The 24,850-nt window shown below is 40.7% G+C and overlaps 1 protein-coding gene across 1 annotated transcript; it reads right to left on the reverse strand.

The window, feature by feature from the left end:
- Positions 1–800: 800 nt before the first annotated feature.
- Positions 801–14,429, reverse strand: Tspo (Translocator protein). Its single transcript, XM_080273754.1, has 4 exons — positions 14,389–14,429; positions 5,058–5,077; positions 3,089–3,316; positions 801–1,008 (listed from the first exon to the last, which is right to left on the reverse strand). Exons 3-4 carry the CDS (start codon positions 3,242–3,244, stop codon positions 817–819), a joined length of 348 nt encoding a protein of 115 aa, XP_080129880.1. The 5' UTR covers positions 3,245–3,316; positions 5,058–5,077; positions 14,389–14,429; the 3' UTR covers positions 801–816.
- Between the last annotated feature and the right edge of the window lie 10,421 nt (positions 14,430–24,850).

Raw genomic sequence — 24,850 nt, forward strand, 5'->3', positions numbered from 1 at the left:
GGGCGGGGAAGGCTACTTGATCAGAAGTTTTCATTGGCTATCATCATCATGGGAATGTCCAGTATGACCGTGTTGGACCAGGGGTGATCGTGCTAGAGGTGAACTCTGCGGATTTCGCCCACTTCTCGGAGCACTGTGCATGTTATGCTAACACACTCGTGTTGCAGTAATTAAATTGTATTCAATAATACTAATTATTTGCTCTCCGTGCTGGACGTGAATCGTGCTGGACTGACTTGTTGGACGCGAGGGTACTGTATGTATATATATATATATATATATATATATATATATATATACAGTATATATATATACAGTATATATATTATACCTTCACTTTTTATCAAGAGCTGCTTATAAATATACAGTTGTACAAAACTTGGCAATGGAAATAGTGATGTGCAATATTCTCTAGCTTCCAGTTTTACGTCATCAGCCTGCTTATGCACCTTCTTGTATGATGCCAAACTATCATTGTCTGTTCAGTCCTATATATTCCAACAAATACATGATTTCCCACTGCATGTAGTAATGGGAAATGTATATTCTAGTAGCACTAAGCAAAACATGTAAAACTTAACTCACACCTAAATAAACAATGTACACATTATGCAAGTCATAAAGATAATATAAAAATGAAGAATCCTATCATAGGTTAATAAAGTAGAATTATGTGAAGGAACAGCCGTATTGTGAACATTTAACTGTCTCTAAAAGAGCAAATGTGGCACTTGAGGAAGCTCAAATCCATTCTCTGCTTAATAAAGCCTTTAAATTTCACTCTTGTCTCATATAGCTCAGGTAGAAATTAAGACACTACTTAGTTTTGTTACTTGTACCAAAGCGCCAACATGGATTTGCCTTCCAAATGGCAGCAGTGAGACAAGTTGCAAGGGTAAGCCATGCTACGTAAGGGAGTAGAAGCAATCCAGAGACCTGGTCCAATTCGAAGAATTTCAGTGTTGTCACCACCACAGCACCATACAGAACCACTATCTCCAACAGAGCCTAGAAAGAAAGAATAACGTACGGCAGAGTTAAAATTACTGTCAATAAAAAATATCAAATCACTCGTCCCTAGTTATTATGATCTTACGCATTAGTTTCCAAGTAAATGCTAATATACAGTAGATATCCGTATTATTCTAGCTGTGGTAAACTGATATCATAGCTGGTGCACTGTTGAACTCAGTTCTATTAAATGCAGAAAATTACAGTTCACTGACTGAATACTTGTACTGTCATCCCACATTTTTGCAGTACTGTCTTTGCCCATACTGGTTAATCACAGATGAGTAAAGCATCATAAAACTTACCTATCACTAGACATATTAATCCCAGAAGTGGTGGCCACAAATGAATTCCCTCTATGTAACACAGTCCTCTGCCACCTGACTGCTCTCTCTTTAACTCGTGCCTCCCTCTCTCAAACAAATCTGCATTCCATTCCTCTATCTCATCCTTGGCCCCCCTCTCACCCTCCCTCCCTTGACTAAACTCACATACATTATTTTGGTCAGTCATTCTCAGGCTTTCAAAGCAGACTCAGGTGAAAAAGTAGGTACAGAATTTTTCAAAAAGTAGGAGAGGAATGAAGTCACAGAGTATGCAGTGAGGTTGGATGGTGAGGATATGGAGAATGTGAGTGCATTCAAGTACCTGGGTAGTGTGATGAGTAAGGATGGAACTTTGGGGAATGAAGTGCGTGAAAGGGTACAGCAGGGAAGGAAGGCTGTTGGTACACTGAAAGCAATGATGAGAAATAGGGAGGTGAGTATGGAAGTTAAGAAGTCACTGCATGACAGTATTGTGATCCCTACCATGACGTATGGAAGCGGGGTGTGGACCTTGCAAGAGGGGAACAAATCAAGAGAGAGAGCAGTGGAAATGAGTTACTTGAGAGGAGCATGTGGAGTGACATGGAGGGACAGGTTGACAAATAAAGAAGTGAAGGAACGTTGTGGGGTGGATGTGGATGTGGTTCCAGTACTGCTTGTGCAATTGCCTTACCAGGAGCATGACCAAACATCAAAGCCTTTAGGAACCTGACAGACCTGGCCCATGTCTGGAAACCATTATCTGATGAGGGGGTCACACTGCATCCGGTTCTGGGAATTCCCCATTTCATCATACTGTAGAGTGTAAGGAATGCCTGCTGCACATATGAAGTTGACTACTCTCTACTCCTGCAAGACAGCTTTGTATAATTTTTCGGAGTTGTGGGACAAAAAAAAAAAGTAGGAATAAATAGGAAATACTAGGAATTTCAGGGTTAAAGTAGGAATAACAGAAACAGGGTAAAAAAAAAGCAGGGCAAACTAGGAAAAGTAGGAGAGCTTGAAAGCCTGGTAATGAGCCTGGAGAGTAGTCACAGAGTGTATGGGAAATATAGTAACATGGTTACCTCCATAAATCTAGATAGTGATGAGCAAGAGTGGGAAGTTAGAATGAACAAGAGTGGGAATTTACAAGATGAAATGCAAAAATGGGCAAAGCACTGACAGTCTTTGAATTCAAAATGAATTCTTGGATTTAACATTACATTCCATCCATCCATCCATCATCCAATCCTACATTGCCCCACGAGAATCGCAGGAGCCCAGGGCTAGGCAGTTGGTCCCGTGATTTAAGATGAGAGTGACCAGCCTCACTCATCCTTGAGTGGCATTACATGAGCAATCAACCCCGACCACCCTTTGGATATAAACCTTCACCGGTTCAATCCGATTGGAGTGCAATAATTACCCACTAAACCACCAGGTGCCAAAATTTGGTTATATGGTTACCACCCAACATAGTAAATGGTTTCCTGGTGCACAGGAAACCATTTGGCTTGTCACTCGGTGTAGAGTCACCCACAGGCTGAAGGAAGTGGAAAACATTACATCTGAACTAAAATACTATGCAGACTTACCAGAGGCATAACCCAAAGTGTATCTTATTACCAAGACTGCTATGGAATTAATCTAACACAACTCTTAATCACTATCATAAACATGCTCATCTGATAATGTTTATATATTTTAATGCATGCTGTGCTCAGAAAGCAGAAGAGAACTACAAAAGCTTTATTCTGGTCAATACTTACAAAAGTTATATGCTTCATGCCAAAGAATATTGGTGTCCAAAGCCAGTTTAACAGTATCTGAATCAGGAAAAGTAGGAGAGGCTGAGGCAGGAGGAATGGGTTGATGACATCTGGCCGTCCCAGTTGGTCCCACACACGGTATGATGAATAACCCATACTACAGTACAGGTAAGTCCATACTGGACCAAACACCCAGTTTGGTGGACGCCAACTAGGTTTTACCAATTGCTGGAAAAAAGGTAGTATAGTTTAATTATTTTACTGCAATAGTTCTTACTTTCTGAAAGGTCCCTGTATCATGAATCTGTATTGTGTACAATACAGATAACAATCATCATCCTAACCCTATTTCTCACAAATAAAAATTGGGATGCTAGGATCCAAGAGCAGAAAGAGGAAAACAATGGAGAGTGCCAAATAACTTTTGTCATCCACCCATTCACTTATAATTCTTGTCTTCAAAGTGCTTGGCTCCATCCCACAGGCAAAAGTCATCTACACTATAAGCTTCATTAACATCTCAGCACACTTCAATGCTCTGATCAACAGACTTTTGTATTCCACATCTTCCACAAGGCTCATTTTCCTATTCCTATCAAGCCGTCACAATCCACACTACAGATGGTCCCTATTGACAATGGGGTTACCTTCTGAGAAACTGCTTGTAAGGTGAAATTGCATTTAATACACCTAACCAACCGAACATTGCAGCCTAGCCAAGCCTACCCCAAATGTGCAAAGAACACTTACATTAGCCTACAGCCGGGCAAAATCATTAACACAAAGCTTATTTGATAATAGAATATTGAACATCTCATGTTATTTATTGAATGCCGTACTGAGATCATTGACTGTGAAAGTCCAAGTTCATGTGTGATGGCCATTACAGGTTGGTTCACAATTCCCCAACACACACAAAAAAAGGACAAAGTGCTATCTAGAGTAATTGCCTTCCTCCTCCTCTTCTCACCAGCAGCAGGACAGACAGAAGGGCATTTCATTGACATAATGGATGCACAAAACACAACGTAAGTGCAGTGGGGGGTATCCAAAAAAACGCTGGCAACACAGAACATTGTAGCATTGACTGTTTACAATAACAACCGCCCAGGCAGACTGGGAGTAACTCAGCTTGCTGCCACAGCATTGTACCGCATAACGCTATCTCAGGAAGAGATCAAAATTCAAATTTCGAAATACAGTTTCCAAATTCGTAAAGTTGAAAATTTGTGAGGTGACCGTTCGTAAGCAGGGGACTACCTGTACTTCTACTACTCACTTCTGACTTTTCAAAGTCATGCTATCCTTACCTCACATTCATATGTTAATGTTGGTGCTATCACACCAACATGCAGTCTCTTAGCACCTCTGTCTTCAGTTTCCTGTTCTCACCAACCACCTTTCTTCCTTGTAATAATAATTTCCCACCTTTTCTCTTTCTCAGGTGGGAATACAGGTTAGAATGATGATAACTACATAACAGTTCTTTAACAGTAATTCTTCATCACACTATGTGCATGAGTGTTTTGATGTACACATAAGTCTTGATTAATGCGGCGTTTAGTAATGTGGTTTTGCAGTTACATGCTCACCTACTTTGTGATCAACCTCGAGCAACAAGGGATTTTTTCAAAGTTTCATGGTCCGCTCCTGCACAGTGATGTCACACACCTGACTTCCTGTGGTTGGCTTCTCCACTTGACTCCGTCATACACATGATCACCTACTTTGCGATAAACCTCAAGTAACATGAAGATTGTTTAAAAGTTCGAAGTTCATTCACGTACAGTGACGTCACGCACCTGACTCACTGTGATTGGCTTTTCCACTTGGCTCCATCATACAAAATCAGCTCAACTCAACCCCCACAGTCCTGCTTCCACTTCAAACCTTGCATCTTGCCAAGGTCTAGCCAAGTTATTATCCCCCCCCCCCCCCATAAGTGCTGAGAGAGGTAACTGACCCTTACCCATGCTGCAACATCATCATCTGTGGGGGGAGATAGAAGGAGAGTGCCAGGGAGATATGCAACAATACCATACCAGTACACAGCAAAACGTTTGTTATTATGTTAATGTTCCTTAACTGTTATGTTGTTACAGTGATTACATCATGGTGGGTGTCGGTTATGGTCATTTATCTGGGGTAGGGTGGGCAAAGGGGTAAAAGTGGGACTTTGGGAAAGTGGCCAGGGTGAATTGTGCAAGTATACATGTAAACATATTGTCTGGGTGATGCAGTTTTGAGTAATGCAGTCCACATCTGGGCTATATTTACTGCAATACTCGAGGTTTGAGTGTACTGTCTTTACAATACTGATACAGTTATGCAAACTGTATATACTGTAATCCACCTAAAATGTGAAATTTGATGTACAGCTCCATTTATTTATTTATTTTTATGCAGGGAAGAGGGCATCAAAGGCTAGAGGCCCATACACTGTTCCCTCCAAGAAAAAATAAAGCAAGATAAAAAATATATATATAAAAAGAAAAAGCAATGCTATCTTAGCCTCAGTAAACACACACCTGGGAGCTTCTGGCCAACAAGTCATGAGGGAAGGGATGTGTGGAAGGGTAAGGTGGTAGGAGCACTGGAACTGCTTAGGGATGGAAGGGAGGCATGACATACTGAACTCTGGCAGAGTGATAGAATGGAGATGGAAGGTGTTATATCACTATCAGTTCAAGTTGACTGCCAGTATACAGGAATGGCTGGGTACACAGCCAGAACATGTGTTCATCTCATAGAGGATGGATGCTTCTGCCCTGCATAGTCCTGGTCACCCTTGGGCAAGGTGTTGCACCTGTCAGTCTGCCAAAATTGTAGCAGGTGGACATTTATCATCATCCCAGGAGGTACTACAGTACCATGGGAGTGATGTGGGGCCAAGGCTCAGTAGCTGACCTTGCACAACACTCTCAGGTATGGAACTCAACCAAATTTACCAAGCAGTCAAAGTCTGGGCTGACTATAGCACTAGCCATACATATCACCTATACACAGATCAAAATTTTTTGTCTGCCCTCCTCTCATTCTATTTCTCCCATATTTCCAGTCACTTTTTATTACTCTTCTTTCCATTTCAGGTGGTTTTACAATGAGTGACAAACTTAACGGTAATGGCTTCCTGTAAGCTAGGAAACTGTTTACAACGCTGGGTGGTAACCATACAGCCAACCCTTGCGTGTTCCCTACGCGTCACCAAATGGGTTGGCAGAGGGTTAATGCCCCTCCCTGTAAAATGGGATTATGGCATCTGGCTATAGATAGAGAGTGACAGCTCATCCTCTTGAAGGTTATGCTTCTCCATGTTCCACACCTCACCATGTGGAAGGACCTTGTTCTAATCCTGGCAAGGTGCTATCTGCCAGAGGAAGATGGCTGCTTGCTTGTGCTTGATGGCTCTGCTTGACTAGACAGACCAGAATAGAGCAGCAGCAATAATAATAATAATAATAATAATAATAATAATAATAATAATAATGAATGAATTGGATCTGGACAGCCTGTGGAATGCATATAGGGATTGCTTAGTTAGGAATGCTAGAATGGTGTGTGGTGTGGCAAGAGTATCAACAAAAAAAGAAGAGTACGGAATGGTGGGATAAGGAGGTCAAGAGAGCAGTGGAGGAAAAGAGGAAGAAGTGGCTAAGGTGGTTACAGGATAGGGATTCAGTTGAGATAAGAACTGAGTATATCGAAAGCAAGAAGCACGTAAAGAGACTAGTGATGAGGAAAAAGGAGGAGGTAAATGATGATCTGGGAAGAAAAATAAATGCGAACTATGAAAATAGGAAGTTATTCTGGAAAGAGGTGTGGAAATGTAGAAGTGAATGCGGAAAGAAATGTGATGGTGTGAAGGATGCAGGTGGTAGGTTACTAACCCATGGAGATGAAGTAAGAACTAGATGGAATGAATATTTTGAAAGCCTGATGAATGGGAATAGACAGAGCAGAGCGGCTGTAAACATGATTGGTTTTGGGGGTGTGCAGAGAAGGAATGCAGTGCCAGGAGACATAACACTCGCACAGGTGAAGAGAGCTGTGAAACTGCTGAAAAATGGGAAAGCAGCTGGGGTTGATGAGGTGTAAGCAGAGATGCTTAAATGTAGTGGAGAGAGTGGAATGAAGTGCTTGTTGGAGATATGTAAGAAGGCATGGATGAGTGAAACTGTGCCTGCAGAGCGGAAAAAGGCTGTGTTTGTACCCCTGTACAAAAACAAAGGTAAGCAAAGTGAGTGCAAGAATTATCGTGGCATAAGTTTATAGAGGTATATGGAAAAATTATTATAGAGAAAGTAAGAGAGATATAAGAAATTCTAGTGAGTGATGAACAGGGTGGTTTTAGGAGTGGCAGAGGATGCGTGGATCAAGTATTTGCAGAGACAGATAGCACAGAAGGCTTGTGAGAAGAACCATAAGGTGTTTATGGCATTCATGGATCTGGAAAAAGCATACGACAAAGTAGACAGAGAGGGATTGTGGAAAGTTTTGTGCATGTATGGTGTAGATGGTAAGCTGCTAGGTGCGGTCAGGAGTTTTTATGATGGTGGCGGAGCATGTGTAGGGGTTAAAGGGTATCTAAGTGAATGGTTCACGATCGGTGTGGGCGTGCGACAAGGTTGTGTGATGTCCCCATGGTTGTTCAATATATATATGGATGGGGTGATGAGAGAAGTAAAAACACAAGAAATGGAGAGAGAGATGATATTGGAATGAATGGTGATAGGTGGAATAACTCAAATTTGTTGCATGCTGATGATGCAATACTGCTTGCAAGTACCGGACAAGAACTCGATAGGCTAGTGCAGAGTTTTGCTGATGCTTGTGAGCGTCATGCCTTGAGAGTAAATGTAGAGAAGAATAAAGTGATGGTTATTGAGAGAGAAGGTGACTCCCAGTGTGATGTAACTGTGAATAGAGAGAGACTGGAACTGGTAAGAGAGTTCAAATACTTGGGTACAGTGATAGAAAAGAGAGGAAAATATGCAAAAGAAGTTGAAAGTAGAGTGACACAAGGAAGAAAAGTAGCTGGTGCAATGAAGGCCTTGATAAGAAACAGAGGCCTGAGTGTTGCAGCTGCACGAGGCTTACATGAGTGTTAGTGCCAACTTTAACATATAGGTGTAAGACTATGGTATGGCATGAAAATGAAAAGTCAAGAGTACGAGCAGTGGAGATGGGACTGCTGAGGAATGTATGTGGAGTACAGAGGGTGGATAGGATATGAAATAATGTGATTTGTGAAAGGTGTGGAGTGAGGAAGTCGGTGGACACCACAATTGATGACAGTGTCCTGAGAAGGTATGGTCATGTGGGAAGAATGGATAACAGCTGAGTGGTGAAAAAGGTATACCTGAGCGAATCTGAAGGAAGGAGGAGGCGATGTAGGCCAAGGAGAAGGTGGAGAGATTTGGTGGATGAATGTTTGAGGAAGAGAGGTTTGGATGTTGGTGGGGCTACGGAACTGACAAGTGATCGAGCTGGCTGGATGAATGTTGTGAAGAGAAGTGCATGATCAGGGATTTTGGCACCCCTTGTGAGCAAGGCAGCGTCCGGAATGACTCAATCGGATATGTTTGTGTGAAGCTGCAGAATGTGGTGAACGTTTTTGGCACATACGATAGAGCCAGGATTCCAGGGGCTTGAATGATGAGTGAATGGAAGTGTGGCCTATTTGGATTGGGCAAGCTTGTCCTGTCTGGACATTGCTACTCCTCACCCTGCCCTTGGGTGGGAAAGGAGGTCCAGATGATGATGATGATGATGATGATGATGATGATGATGATGATGATAATAATAACAACAATCAGTATATTAAACTGACATTATAACTACCGATACCTTTCTTCCTCCCCCCACCAGTACCCTATCCCCACATCCCCTATTAACACTTTCATCCCAACCCATCCCACTATTATCCCTCCCACTCTTGCCTGCTTCTACTCCCCAACTCCCCACTCCTTGCATTTACTGAGACTAAGACTGTCACCAATGTTTCATCTACACGAACTTGTACCTTTAGCAGTGTCCCCACCTCCCTTTGCCAACTCACTGATGACTTCTGTCTTGTCTTCCCATAACATGATTGTTTTTATAACCAGGCCCTGAGAGTGTTAAACAAGTTGGGACAAACAATAAAAGAAAATTTTCAGTGCCTAGATCCATCCATCCATCCACCATCCAATCCTATGTTGCCCCATGAGGAGCGTAGGAACCCAGGGCTAGGCAAGTTGATCCTGACATTTAAGATGAGAGGTACTGTACTTGCTTTTAACTTCTACAGCAAGGGGACTTTTTTTTTTTTTTTTTTTTTTTTTTTTTTTTTTGGCTAATTCCAAATAATTTTATTCAGCTTTGAAATAACTTGTCAGTTGTAAGGGTTAGCAGCAATCTATCTATCTATCTATTTCTATTTATCTCTATCTATATATATATATATATATATATATATATATATATACAGTATACAAAGTGGATCCCGAACTTATGAAGTAATTGGGTGCAAGGATTTTGCTCGTTTGCCAAATCCTTGTTAAACGAAGTGAACTTATGGGAAAAATAGGGTCAGGGAGCAAGGCCTCTGAGCAACCTCCCCCCAAACCACCAAAACTAACTTTCTGATCATTTTCAGCTGGAATAAGGGGATAATACAAGAGGGTAATAAGTACACCTGAAATATAAAAACAGCATTAATATAAGCAGAATAACATAATAGGTAAAATAGGAATGGGGTGAACAACCAGCCAAGTAACCTCCACCGACCACCAACACCTGTGACAGACAATTTTAACCCATGGATTGTGAGCCACAGCTCAGGCTGGGTAGCGCTGTGTTCTGAACCACAACTCAGGCTGTGCTGGCAGTGCATCACCACTAACTACTCCACCCCTACGCAACTTTACGCATGGTGCTACGCAAAGACAGAGGGAGAGAGATTTTTTTCTTTTCACCAGATAATGCCCTGGATGTTTATCTTCAAGTTTATAATAAACAAAAAACTCCATCCTCCATCTCATCCTCAGCTTCCCCCTCCCTCTCCCGTCTCCCCCCCTCCACCTCACTCGCATACATTCCTCGTTAGTCTCCATCCTCTCCACATGGCCAAACCACCTCAAAGTTAGCATTACTTTATCAAACTAAGATTCCGCAGAATCAGTGTAATAAAGCCTTACTCTTGCATGCCCTTACGAACAGGATGTTCGGTGATTGTTATGTACAGCAGAATCCTGGAGTATCTAATGTGAAGCCATGTGATGAGATGGCAGGTTCCCAAGAATCTCTGTAAACCCGGTCTTACATAAACCAAGAAGATAAAGTTCTTTCTCAGGCTAGGCCTACATCCACATTCAGCCCACTTCATGAACCTCTGACCACTTCGCACCATACAGTACCTCCAAATCTGTCCTCCAGTGATTACGTTTAGTTGAGAGAGACTGATATATACAACTTGGACAACAAAAAATGAACCTTGAAGTGCAGTGGGTGGCTATTCAAAGCAGGAGTTGGAGCTTAAAGTTTAGTCAAGCCAACACTTCTCAGCCAGTGCTAGTCAAAGTAATTAACGGAAAGACTTTGTTGACCATTTTTCTGATCACTTGAGGATCTTTCCCCCATCTAATGAAGCAGATGTCCTTGGGGTTTTCATCTCGTTTGGGAAAATTGCCTGAGGTTTTGAATGGCCTCAGTCTCAATGGTCAATAACGGCTCAGACTGCTTTCAAAGGTAAGGCCAGGAAAATGTATGATGGCATGTCTTTTCATCAGTGCCAAAATTATTTCCTCTTCATGGAACAAATGTTGAAAGCCTATGAAATTAACCCCAGAAGCCTACTGACAACAGTTCAGGAACTTACAGAAGAGGCCAGAAGAAACCCACTTGGACTTTGCCAAGAGGCTGGATCATGCTTAAATTAAGTGGCTTAGAGCTATGGAAGTATCAACCAGCTCAAACCATGCCAACTTCATTAAGTTGTATGATATGATGTTACTTGAACAATTTTTGAGTAAGCCTGATAGACAAACTGAGTTCTATCTGAGAGTTAAGAAATCTGATCAAGATGATTTACAGCCGGCAGCCTCCAAAGCTAATGCTTTTGTACGGAGAGCTTGTTAGGGCAGTATAGGTGAATGGAGTGATTCTAAGCCTTATAACTGTTCCTTCCACCCGAACCAGGCTCAGCCTTAGCGAAGTCCATTTTTCCCAAATCACCAACCCCACCATCCAGAAGTCAAATTCCTTTCCTTATCTCTCATTCAACACCCCAGACATCCACTCAGAAATACTCTGGTTCACCTAGCTGTGTTTGTATTTACTGTGGGATGTCAAACAACCTAGCATGCCACTGTTGGTTAAAGCACAGTAGACCTAACCCCTGTAATAACTCCAATGTTCTCTGTTTCACAGTTAGTGATGACGTTGCTCAACTTTCCCCCCTGTGGTAAGACGAGCAGAGAAGAGTGGTGTGAAAGAAACCTGGAAAAGGTGTAGTCCCCAGCAGCCAGATGGAAAGGTGTCCAGTGCTGCTAAGTCCAAGAGTGCTGACATGGTGTTGTCAAGCATTGCCTATGACTCTAGCATTTCTGTTTGTCTCCCCTTTATGTTCCCTGGTAAGGTAGTTTTTGATAATATTACTTATGATGTCACCGTACTTAGAATCATCGCAGCCACTGGAAGTTTGCTGGTGCACCCAATGGGAGCACTTGTAAATATTACCGAGAATGTACTTATCACAGATGTGGGTGGGTTCCACACTTGCCCTAAAGTTACAGTTGGTATTGTTTGTGATTTAGTGAACTGTAAAGCAGCTGTTGGAGTAGTGGAGCATTTGCTGGTTCCAGGTATGACTCTGTTGTTAGAAAATGACGTAGCTGGAGCAAAGGTCCTTCCTAATCCGGTTGTATATGAGGTTCCTGTAAGAGTGAGTGGCACAGCTGAGCTGAAGAGTAGGCTCCCTGAAGTGTTTATGGGGTGTCTCTCTCTGTTATCACTCCGTTTGAACTGGATAAGCATATTAACATTATCAATGGAGAGGTGTACTGATTGTTAGACAATATGAAAGTGGGTTTTAATAATATGGATGACGATATACTGAGGTACAAACAAGTGTTCATAATAAGAGTAAGATTAGAATATGCAGTAATGGTATTGACACACAGAAACATGTTAATAAAGTGGAACAGATACAAGGGATGACCTCAAGGATGTTAACAAGCCTGAGAGTGCAGTCACAGAAGGAGAGTTCAAAAGTTTGAGTTACCAACCCTAAATGAGCAATATGAGGAAGATTTGATTATGATCTTTATAGGAGTTAGAAGCCTTTAAAAAATGGACAGAGAGGATTATTTTTGGAAAGAAGATGGAAGGAAATGAGAACATGAATAACAAGATTACAGTGCTCTCTGAGAGGAATCCTCCACCAGTGTCTATACCAGACAACTCGGATCACCATCATGATTTAATCAACTCTTCCTTGGCCCATGACCCTCATATCCACAAAATTTCATTGAAATCCATCAATAACTTTTTCAGATATCCACTGGACAAACAAACAAACAGGGGTTAATACATAACTTTTCCAGCATTTCTGGCAAAGATAAAAACTGAGGAAGAATATACAGGTACATTTAACCCCAACGCTGCAGCGACCCTAAACATTTCCTGTGTCTGTGGTACGGGAAACCAGTTTTTAAAAAATCGTGTTTTCATCACATGTTCTGACCCACTTATACCTAATCAAACATGACATTTTAGTATGACAAAGTTTACACTCCACACTGACAATTCACAACCCATTTATCAAGCATAAGAATGCCGTAGGGGCGAAAAATGACCAAAAAATTCACAATATTTCACGTGGCTCTTCTGGAATGTATGACACAGTCTACTGACCAGCATATCTGGAATGCTATACACAGCCAAGGGGTTAAATGATTAATTAATACTGTATATAATAATTAAGTAATTTCCAGAACAGAAGAATAGATATGTGGCACTGTTTGGATGGGGTTGTGATCTATGCAAAGAACATCTTTGTTCAAAACTAGACTGAATTAATGTACATATGAAGAGAACCTGATCTAGCTCAAATCCTGTACACTACAACTAAGTATATACACAAACACAACCACAGCTAAATACATCTCCGCACTACTGCATATCTATCTATCTATCTATCTATTGCCAGACGCCTCAGTCCCGTTTGGGGTGGCCACAAACAAATCGCCTCCAAGTCGCCCTGTCCCCCGCCATTTCACTCCCCTGCTCCCAACTCACACCCCCCTCTCTCATATACCTCTCCACCCCATCCCTCCATCTCATCCTCGGCCTCCCCCTCCCTCTTTCCCCCTCCACCTCACTCACATACACTCTCTTCGTCAGTCTTTCACCCTCCATCCTCTCCACATGGCCAAACCACCTCAGTATGTTCCTCATAACGCTTCCTATCACATCCACATCAACACCACAACGCTCCTTTATATCCTCATTCGTCAGCCTGTCTCTCCATGTGACTCCACAGGCTCCTCTTAAATAACTCATTTCCACTGCTCTCACTCTTGACTTGTGTCCTTCCAACAACGTCCAAGCTTCACTTCCGTACGTTAGAGTTGGTATCACAATACTGTCATGTAGTAACTTTTTCACTTCCATGCTCACTTCCCTGTTTCTTATCACTGCTTTCAAAGAACCAGCAACCTTTCTTCCCTGCTGTACCCTTTCAAGCACTTCACCCTCCAAACCTCCATCCTTACTCATCACACTACCCAAGTACTTAAACGTACTCACATTTTCCAATTCCTCACCATCCAACCTCGCTGTACATTCACTGACTTCACCTCTCTCAAAGACCATCACTTTACTCTTCCCTACATTCACCTTTAGATTCCGTTTCTTACACACTCTCTCAAACTCATCCACCAAGCCTTGCAGCTCCCCTTCGTCTTCACTCAACAACACAGTATCATCTGCAAACAACAGCACAGGGAGTTTCCAAACACTATCCTCTCTCACCAGGGCCACTCCAACATCCACTACCCTACCTTGTACTACTGCATATAAATGTAATAAACCCCTTCAGCCCAGGAGGTCTGACATTCCGTTCTGACTGACTCCAGATGACAGTTTAAGTAAGACCTCTTCAAGCAGAATGAGTTAACAGCTATTATTCTGCATGTGTTAGCTATTCAGAAATATCTATAAGGAGCAGGATATACCTGAAATTGTCGAAATCAGAACTAATCTCTCTCTTACTGCATTTTAAGTGTAAGTACCACATCAATAATATTACAACTACCTACCTTGTTGTACCAATCTGGGATGCTCTTCCTTGTGAAATATGTTCCAACTAGTCCTCCAAGGTTGGGGAAGATAACTGCACTTACCACAGGCCACCAAGACATGATCACCCTGTAATATTAATACAGACTATAAAACAGAGCAAAATCAACAACTATACAAATAAAAAAATATCATCACCATCATCTTTTCCTGTGTTGCCCCATGAGGAGCATAGGAGCCCAGGGCTAGGCTAAGTTGCTTTTGACATTTTAGATAAGTGGACCAGCCACACTCATCCCTGAGTGGCATTCCGTGAGCAATAAACTGCAACCACCCCTTGGATATAAACTGACACAGGCTGAATCTGGTTGGAGTGCCTCAATTACTCATAATAATAATAATAATAATAACAACAACAATAATAATTCTGTAATTATAAAGTATTTACAAAAATACAGTTCAGTATTGTTGTTTGACTCTCACATGATAGTACTGTATAGGTGGGACAGTATTAGAAAGTGTGAGGGAGAGTAAGATAGGTTAACAACAATTGTGGCAGTATTTGTGTACTCTGAGAATGAGAAGGCATTTATGGAAGTGGATGTGGTAATGTGAAGGTGGATGGGGTAGTATAAGCAAAAAAAAAAGTCAAGAATAAAATAAATTATTCACTGAATTAACATGTCTCTAGACTATAATCCACTTCATTGCAACCTGTAAACCTATCTGTTAAAATAAAGGAGACATAAAGGATTTAAAGTTTCAAAAAATAGAAAACTGGTCATAAGTTGGCCATCTTGGAATTTTTCAAAATTTCGGAAAGACGGGCATCAACCTCCTATATGGCCCTACAATCATACAAAATATGAGAAAATTCCAACAAATGGTTTCTGAGATACAGCATGGAACGGACAAATGGATGTATGAACGGCAGACATGACCTAGCCTAAGATTCCACTTCATGAGAAACGAAATGGAATAAAAACATCAATGTAAGATGTGTGAAGTACAGTAATTTATGGGTGTCTGCAGTTATATGATGCAGTAAAGAGATGGTGTGAGAGCCTAAGAAGTTGTGCAAGATATTGCAAAGGTGTATAGGTCAATGCATGGGTGTGTGGTGGTAATGTGTGATTGTTTAAGAGGTTACATACAGTAGAGTGGTGTATTAGTTGAATGACGTGTCAGGTAGTGTTAGTGTGTATGAAGGTGCGTTCAGAACTGGTAGCTAATAATAAGATGTGTTAGGTGGAGTTTGAGTGTGGAGTATGTTGCTTATGTAAGGCTACATAAGAGTGTGATGGGTTGTTGCTTTTGTTGTTGTTACTGATCTTCCTCATTTGGCTAAGCAGACCTATCTACCACAGGCATGCAACTGCCCATGTAAGGCTGTCCCATGCAGTGAGCCAATGTGTTCTTATGAAAGACAATGCCTTGCTGTGGTGAGGCAAGAGGAAAAGTATGGAGGTTTGGTTCCTGGGTGGATGCCACATTTGCATCTCTCCACACAGTTAAACAAGGGCATCATAGTGGGCTCCATTTCGTTCTATGATGTGGTTATATGGTTACCACCCATTGTTTCAAATAGTTTTCTGGTTTACAGGAAACCATCATATACATCATTCAATGTCAAGCCCCCAGAAGAAGAAGAAGAAGAAGAAGAAAAAGTGATAGGAAGGTACGGGAGAAGTATGAAGACAGGCGGGCAGACAAAGAAATAGTATGATAAACGTGAAAAAAGAAGTAGGCAGCCTGACACCAGATGAGTGAATGACAGTCACCACTATATACTTACCACTTTGAAGTGATGGGTAATGTATCGTACTGGATAATCTGGGTTTATGAAGTTAACCCCTAAAGTCCGCAAACCTCCAGGCCCGACTGTCACCCCAGCCAAAAAAAAAAATGGCATAAATTTTTCAACACTCACCATGTTAAAATTTTCTCTTGCCAATTTGAAGAGCTTGAATTTACACACCTGAAAATGCCAATCTCAGTCCCACAAGCCTAATGGTTACTGCAAAATCAACTGTCAACTATAATAATAGTTACCCACTGCACATGAACGAAAATAGGAAACGTTTGGCACGTACCTATTTTTTGCCACATAACCTTACAAAAATCACCCAAATCGATATGCAATGTGTTCAGACGTGAAACAAGCTGTATGAGTGTGCATAAAACAAAGGGAAAAAAATTACCTTTGCATGCAAGATGAGAATATATCGATTCACTGCATAAGTAAATCATACAGTAACACAAATTATTATACATATAATGAAATGTATAAATGAAGAAACAACATTATGATAATATAAATAAATTAAATGAACAAAAAATAAATTGCTTGTCGTGTAAAAATATTACTGTAGGTTTTGCATGTAAATACAGTACCTAATGTTTGGACATGTCGACTGGCTGGCCGAAGTTCTCGGACACTTTTACGTCCGGATAATAGCAAGTAAATTCTGATAATGGTTTGATAGAGTCAAGGCCCAGCGTCTGGATAATGAAAATGTTCGGATAATGAACATCCGGATAATTGAGGAATCACTACTACTTGCCGTAGAACCCCACAGAGAGACTGTAATGCTTGGAGGCTTGAAAATATGCTACAAGAATCAGACTGTAGGACTATGTAGGAAATACAAATACTAGTTACGAGTAGTTACAAACAAGTGATCAGATCACTGACAATAATAACAGAAAACACGACCACCATAATACATCACATATTATGCAACAGGGAAGACATATCACAATCTGGGGTCATAGAATTAGGACTCAGTGATCACTTCTTCACATACTGCACAAGAAAGGCTTATAAAAATTTAATTGGTAAACACAAAAAAATCACAAATTAAAATCAGATCACTCAGAAATTATGACTCTCAAACATACATAGCTAAACTAAGAAATGCAGACTAGTCATTTGCATACATAGGTAGGAATGTAAATGAAGCCTGGGCACGTTTCAAAAGTATCATTAACCTACAAAGATAATTGATGAGGTACCCCTTTGAAGGAAATAAAAATAAAAAACTAGACAGAACCATGGATCAGCATGGAATTACTCCAACAAATAAAATACAAACTTCTGCGTACACTCGAAACACAAGCATGATAACGAACAAAGACGTCAGTTCAACACAGTAAGAAACAAATTAAGTGAAGACCATAAATCAGCTAAAGCAGACTATCTTTACAGTAAGGCTGAGGAACACAAGTATCACCCCAAAAAAACTCTGGAAACACTTAAAATCGACTGGGTACAGCGAGAAAACATCAGAATGCCCAAACATAATACTGTACTGAACACTGAACAATTTTTTTTTTTACTACAGTTGCAGATACACTAGGAACCTCCCACAACCTCTCAGAATTTACAGTACAGACACCAATACCTTCCACAATTTCTACAGAAGCAAAGGGGTTGCCCTCCTTTGTAATGTTACAGCTCAAAATGCATATCAGGAATTACATACTCTTAACACAAGTAAGTGCACCAGACCAGACAAAATACCAGCTAGGTTTCTGAAAGATGGAGCCATGGTAATTGCTGGACCCTTACACATCTGATCAACCTGCCGATAGGCACTAGCCTAATTCAGTACCTGTCGAGGTCAAAGAAGCACTAGTTAACACTTCTTTATAAAGAGGGAGACAAACAAGACGTGAATAACTACAGACAGGTTAGTATGCTTTGCATAGTGTCGTAGATTCTGGAAAGGGCTGTATATACACAAATCATAACCTGTTCATGAAAATGATTTTATATAAATTTCAGTCAGGCTTCAGAGGGACATACTCTACAGAAACATGCCTCATTCACCTTATGTACTTTATAAAATCAAACATGTCAGGAGGTGCATAAAGTACACAGGTATTATTCTGCTGGATCTTCAGAAAGCATCTGACACAGTTGATCGTGGCATACTCTGGTACAAACTACAAGCCATGGGCATAGGATCTGCTGACTGGTTCAGATCATACCTCAGCAACAGAAAACAGAGGGTAAAAGTTGATTAAGTACAACCAGAATCGATGAATATAACTTGTGGCGTGCCACAGGGAAGCATTCTCGGTCCACTACCAATTCTATGCTGTGTCAAATGACATGATTCTGAGTGTCAACTGTAAACTTATATGTGGATGACAGTGTACTTCTTGTATCTGGAGAGGATCCTAATGTAATACCAGAAACTCTATCCAAAAACCTTGAAATCCTTTCAAAAATGGCTTGCAGACAATAGATTATCACTGCATCTGGGGAAAACAGAATCCATATTACAGTATCTGGTTCAAAAAGGAAGTTACAAGCAACAGAGAATTTCCAAATAAAGTGTAATTCAATTACCAACTCAGCGGTACCTGTTGTGAAATATTTAGGACTCGGACTGGATGCTACTGTCTGGGGATTTAAAAAAAAATGGAGTCAGCCATAAACAAATCTACCAGTAGATTAAAATTCCTTTACAGACAGGCAGGAAGCTTGCCAACAACAAAGAAGACCCTGTGTCAGGCTCTTGTATAATGTCACACAGAGTTATGCGATATCAGCATGGTACTCTATCCTCAGCAAAATATCAAACAGAAGCTCCAAGTCCTTCAAAACAAAGTAATAAGGTATACTGTACAGTATACTGAATCTAGAACCTAGGTCACATGTAGGCTGCATGAACTAAATGAACTTGGAATGTTATGGGCTGCAGATAGGGTTAAACAACACAGACTACACAATACTTACAAAATCTATAATGTTGCACCATAAGACCTAAGGGAAAGTTTTGTAAAATCTACAGCTTGTGCTCCCCATAATATGAGAGGAAGAATGTTAAATTTTGATGTACCAAACATTAAAGGACAGGAAGTGTGTACATTCTTCAATGCAGGAACCAAAGACTGGAACAGTTTGCCTCACAGTATATAAAAGCAAACAGAAGCCTTTACTCTTTCAAGAAAAATTTGAAAAGATGCCTTCAACAGGCTGCCTCTGTCAAAAATGCTGATGTATTTTTGTACAGGTACTACTAGACATTCCAAAGTCAATGTTAGTTTTAAGTATGTCACCAACAAACTGATGTTCTTTATTATATTCTTGTTTGCATATTAATATAACTTAAGCTAAGATTACTGTCAGAATAAGACTATCGGTAACTACTCCCCCTTGCCCCCAGCTAATCCTGATCCCAAAAGTAGGACCCCAATGGAAGTATGCCACAGAGGCCTTATTGGGTTATCTTTGGATGGTTTCAAGCATGGCTCGTACTTTGAAACACTGGTTCAACATTTAATATACCACTTCTGATTGTATATGCCAAACTGAATAAACTTATTACATAATGAATACTTCCACATCTCTAGCCTTGATCTATTTTTAAGTATCTCTTTTGATGAACTGTTTTTGTTTGATCCTTCCTAAAAATAAGTATGCCATCACACATTCTTCATCATGCACTCCACAGAGAATTTTATAGGTTTCATTTCACCTCTTGCCCTTCTGTATGCCAGTATCAACCTTCTCAACCTCTCCTCATATCACACCTTTCAGTGTTGGTGCCAGCTTACTAGCTCGTCTCTGTACGTTTCAACAGCGTCAATATCCTTAATTAGGTAGGGCCACCATGACTGATTGGCATATTCTAAATGTGGTCTAACCACAGAGTTATAACTCTGTGGGTCTAACTAATGTCACTTAAAGGGATTTGAAAATTTGTCTACAGATACCATACAAAAGTTCTCATGAGGCCAACTAACTTATTATCTTTACTTACTTCTGCAAGACTGTGTAAAAAATTTCACTAATTATCAATTATAACTCCAATGTCCTTAAAATTTACATTTTCCATTTTTTTCTATCAAATGGGATCCATCATTTGCAATATTTGACATTCCCATACTCATATACTTACATTTTTGGAGGATGAAACAAGCGTAACCACTATTCTGAACACCTCTTCATTGCATAAATATCATCCTGAAGATTGACACATCATCCTGATTTTTCAATTGCCTATAACAGTCTCATCTGCATACAACTGATGTCAAACACCTGAAAAAACAATAATAATAATAACATAAACATTAATTTATATAACTTACAAAAACTAGTGTAACACAGGTAGAGCACCGCAGTCTCTTCCCACAAGGAATGAATGTGAAAATACCAGCGTTACGAGTCGATAACAGCTAATCAAGCAACCTACACACCTTTGTATAATTTGGAAAAATGTTGTACTCCACAAATGTACTTTTAACCTCTTATTCAATAAGGAAGATCAGTGTATTTGTACTAGATACAAACAAATTACAACAACGGTACTGCCAGCAAAGACACTTTTACTTGTATATTAAACAGGGCGACATAGTTCCTTTACGTAATTAAACTTCGTACGTCAACCAGACATTGACAGACGCTAGGTCAAGAGAATTAATTTGACGAGAATAACAAAATCAGAAACGTTTGCATGAACTAACTATTTACACTGGGTTACAAATTTTCAGCTTTATCTGATTATTAACGTGAATTCCTAGAAACATTGTGATTGCGGTAGGTCTGAATAATGTCACCACCTGTTGTATAAGTAGCCTACGCTGTATAGCCAACCATTTACAACAATATTTCACACCACATTCTTTTGCTGTGTTAGCGCTCGGTACCTTTTACAACATATCAAATCAAAATTCGAAACATGGGACATCATGTTACCTCATCCATTCATTTTGCACTGTAGGTTATACACTTTAATATAAAGTATTAAAAGCAAACACTGTCATTAACTGTTCAAGACAACGTTTGGTTCAATATAATATACAGGGTGGCCCAAAACGTTCATCTTCACTGTGCAGGGCGATTTCTCGTGTTCTGCGAGGTAGTCTGTCCTGCACCATTTATTCATGTGATGCGATGCTAGATCTTAGGTTATACCTTCAGGCCTGTATATAACCAGGTTTTTCGAAGGGAGGTGGGGGGGGGTCTTTGCTGCTGAATCCGCTAGGGACCCATATGGTCTCTACGTGGCAACAGCACCATTTCCCCCTCCCCCCTCCGCTGTGGTGTAGGAGAACGTGCTTTTCTTGTTCATAATCACTGCCGCAGATTTTGCATGAGGAGGATCTGTTATCATAAACTGGGTCTTCCTCTACTTTTGTCTTCCATCTTTTGTAAATTTCTAGTCGAGTTTTTGTATTGGTTTCATCCTCCCAACACTTTGAATCCCACTCTTTCGTTTTACTTTTGATTTCTTTCGTTAAATTCTTCATGTCCCACTCTTTTATCTGTATGTATTCTAAGTAAGTTCTGGTTGTAGTCATCCATTCACATTTGTCCTTTTTATTATCTATTAACATTTTTTAATAGCTGACTGTTTCCTTCCACTATTTTTTTTTCATACTGTGTTTCGTTTATCACCCTTGTTTTCATCATAGATGCCCGTCTCTCCTCTTAGGGTGCAAACTGGTGATATTCTAGATGCTTCCAATACTTGGCTATATTCTCCCGTTCTTTGCACTGACCATTGTCATATCTGGATATCTTACCTGGATAGCCTTTCCCCAAGGAGCTACACACTGGTGTACAGACAAGCGGCGTATAGAAATGCCTAAAACTACCAATGCGGCAGCCTTTAAGTAAAAAACTAGTACATAAGGCAGAAGTATGCTGGAAAGTGCACTGTACGATCTAAAATTCTTAGTATTCAAATAACTTAGAACCCAGTGCCTGCCTGAAAGCCGATTTTAAAAGTCCTATATTTCTTTTAATTGGCTCAACAACCGCGGAAGGTATTACGTTCCAAAGGTCCACAAAGCGAACTGAGATAAAACACTTGACACAGTCAAGGGAGCAGTGATGCACTAATGCGGTATATTACGACCTCTAGTTCCCACAACTGGAGCACACCGGATTAAACTACTGAGATCAAAAAATGTCTGGCCATGCATTATCTTCCAGCACTTAGATCAGTTCGCTATAGCCTTCCACTAACAGAAAACAAATCCGAGGCTGAAAGTCTTGCATGATAGGGTAAATGCCCCATACTTAAGGTTCGTTTCATTCACCAAAGTTGAACAGACTCAAGTAGTTTGGTATCACCAATAAAGCCTGTATTTCAAATCTCATAACAATATTCCATTAAAGGCCTAATATGAGTAGTGAATAATGAAATCGGGAGAACGGCAGACGGCGGTTTTCAAAAAATTGTAGCCACACCCCCAGCTTTACCAGCCACAGTACGGATACTGTATATGGTCATGGAACCTCGGATTAATATCCACTAGAATGCCCTCTTTATTCGCAGTTTTAAATGGGCTACGATGATTACCTATAAAGTGTTACATCCCCATCCCACACTGCCACAGGCTCCAAAAGCAGTAGTTCCGTATAAGAAGGATGTTGCTCAGCGAGTTAATTCCTCTTCTTATGGTCAGCCTTTCGGTGTAAAACAACGAGATCAGCTCAAACGTTGTAAATAAACACTGGTTCCTCCGTCTTTATTTTCCAAATACACGCACTCAATGCTTGCCAAGTTGATTTCCATCTACACCTGGTTTGTGCTGGTTGAAGTTTTCCAACTTAAAACTTGAGGTACAAATTTCAAACCTTCCATTCCCGTGGGCCACTTTAATTTTGCTACAGTTAAACTGTTTTCTCCACTTGGTGCATACCGGTAGTGACGGTATTCATGAGTGCTGTCTCTCTCGCCCTCTAAATATATATATAACCCGTCTATCTCAACACATCTACCCTAAACATGAACTAGATTGCTTGCTCGGATCAGAGAATTGTCTGTGGCGGGCAGAGATCACTGAAATGTTTGATTTTTCTGAGCTACTGGGATTCGAGGTGATAAAAGTTTCGTTTGCTCGGATCAGGCGAGTTCCGCCACCCGACCCCTAGGCAGGTAGGTCTCCGTCGCCCACACCCGTCAACGTAGAATCGAGGGAATTAGTTCAAGGAAGGCGGAGCTCACGAAGTCATCCGTGTATCGAATTCGAAAGTGTATACATATCCTCACATCTTCCAAGAGAGGATGAAAGGGGAAATACAAGCCAGGCAGTGTTGACATAGTTATACTGAGTCTATAGTGTTTATACCTTCCCATCCGCGAAGAGAGGATCAAGGGAGAAGTTAGAGACAGGCAGAGCTTACACCATCACCCAGTAATCACCCAATCCTCAGGTCTGTGCTCCTCCGTGGCCCACACCTGTAAAATGAGGATCAGGAATATGGTTTGAAGAGGAAAATAGTTTAAGGAGGTAAAGCACTCTGTCACACGACTCTCAAGCGATCCACGCTTCATAAAGAGAAGCTGTGTTAATCGTCTCTGGGCTGTGTGGTCGTCTGCGGTGCTGTCAGGCTTCACGTGATTACCTTCGTTTCGACAGCCTCTCACAATGCGGTGGTGGTTGTGCAGGTAAGACGCAGCCATTACAACATTTATTATTTTTTGCTGTTTACACGTGATTTTATTTAGCCTGCAGAGGCGTTAGGGCGAAGTTTGTGTGTCGTTTTTATCAGTATGGCTAGCACTGTCTCGTGGCTATCCATTAATCATTATTCAGGAGCAGACAGCGATTGCTGTGTTATACCTGTTCTCCGTGTCCTATAGGTTCACTTGTTGCGTTTCCTTGCCTCCATACTGCATTCGAAGCAGTTCCAGTGCTATTTTTTCCTTAAAGATTTTCATTCATGTAAACAGAAATTCAACTCTGGAGTAAAGATTCTAGGAACTAATCATGAGAATAAAGTAACTTCTAACAGCCACTATGTGTGTGGTCATGTGGTTACTACATTTTAGAGCATACCACTTTCAGTACCCTGGAAAAATGAGCATTATCACTCTACTGTAGGCATCCTCTTAACCAGTAATGCTATGGTGGTGTTACTAACTTAAACGGTGGTTGGATAGCTTTAAAACTGACTGGCATGAGCTATAGTTCTGATCAGTAATTATGTTAAATATTTGCTTCCTTTCAGATTTCGAAGACAATTTTGTTTGGATTTTGTTCAGAATTATATATTAGGTATCAATAAAAATCTGCCATGGTAATATACAGTATTTCAAAGGTTTTCTGTGCATTTTTTTTTTTTTACTGGCCCTTATTGTATATTTTGTAGCTCATGCATGTGCTCAATATAATAATTATATCTGTACTCAGGGTGGGCGTGTGGGCAGTGGGAGTGACGTGGGTGTCGATGGCAGTGGGTGTGGGCGGCTCCAGTGCAGAGGGGAAAGGGGAACGGCCGTCTCATCTCTGTACAACGGGTAATTCTTCAATGGGGAACAGTTTGACAATCATAGTAACGACTGTATTACTATGTCACTGCTATTGGTTATCTGGTAGCTTTATGGACGCAGAAATCTCACCTATCATTTAGCTAATATTTGTCCGGTCAGGTATATAATCAAGGATAATACCTGGCCATTTTGTATAAGTGAAAAATCCTAACAATGACAGGGTTAAATTCTTAGTAGATGAACT

Source organism: Coenobita brevimanus, chromosome 55 (assembly GCF_032717465.1).
Source record: "Coenobita brevimanus isolate Jiangsu-jjx chromosome 55, ASM3271746v2, whole genome shotgun sequence".
NCBI classification, from domain to species: domain Eukaryota; kingdom Metazoa; phylum Arthropoda; class Malacostraca; order Decapoda; family Coenobitidae; genus Coenobita; species Coenobita brevimanus.

Coding starts and splice junctions, on each gene's coding strand:
- Tspo (XM_080273754.1), bottom strand. CDS start 3,244: ATGGGTTATTCATCATACCGTGTGTGGGACCAACTGGGACGGCCAGAT. Junction 1,009..3,088: donor GCATGAAGCATATAACTTTT/GTAAGTATTGAC, acceptor CTTTCTTTCTAG/GCTCTGTTGGAGATAGTGGT.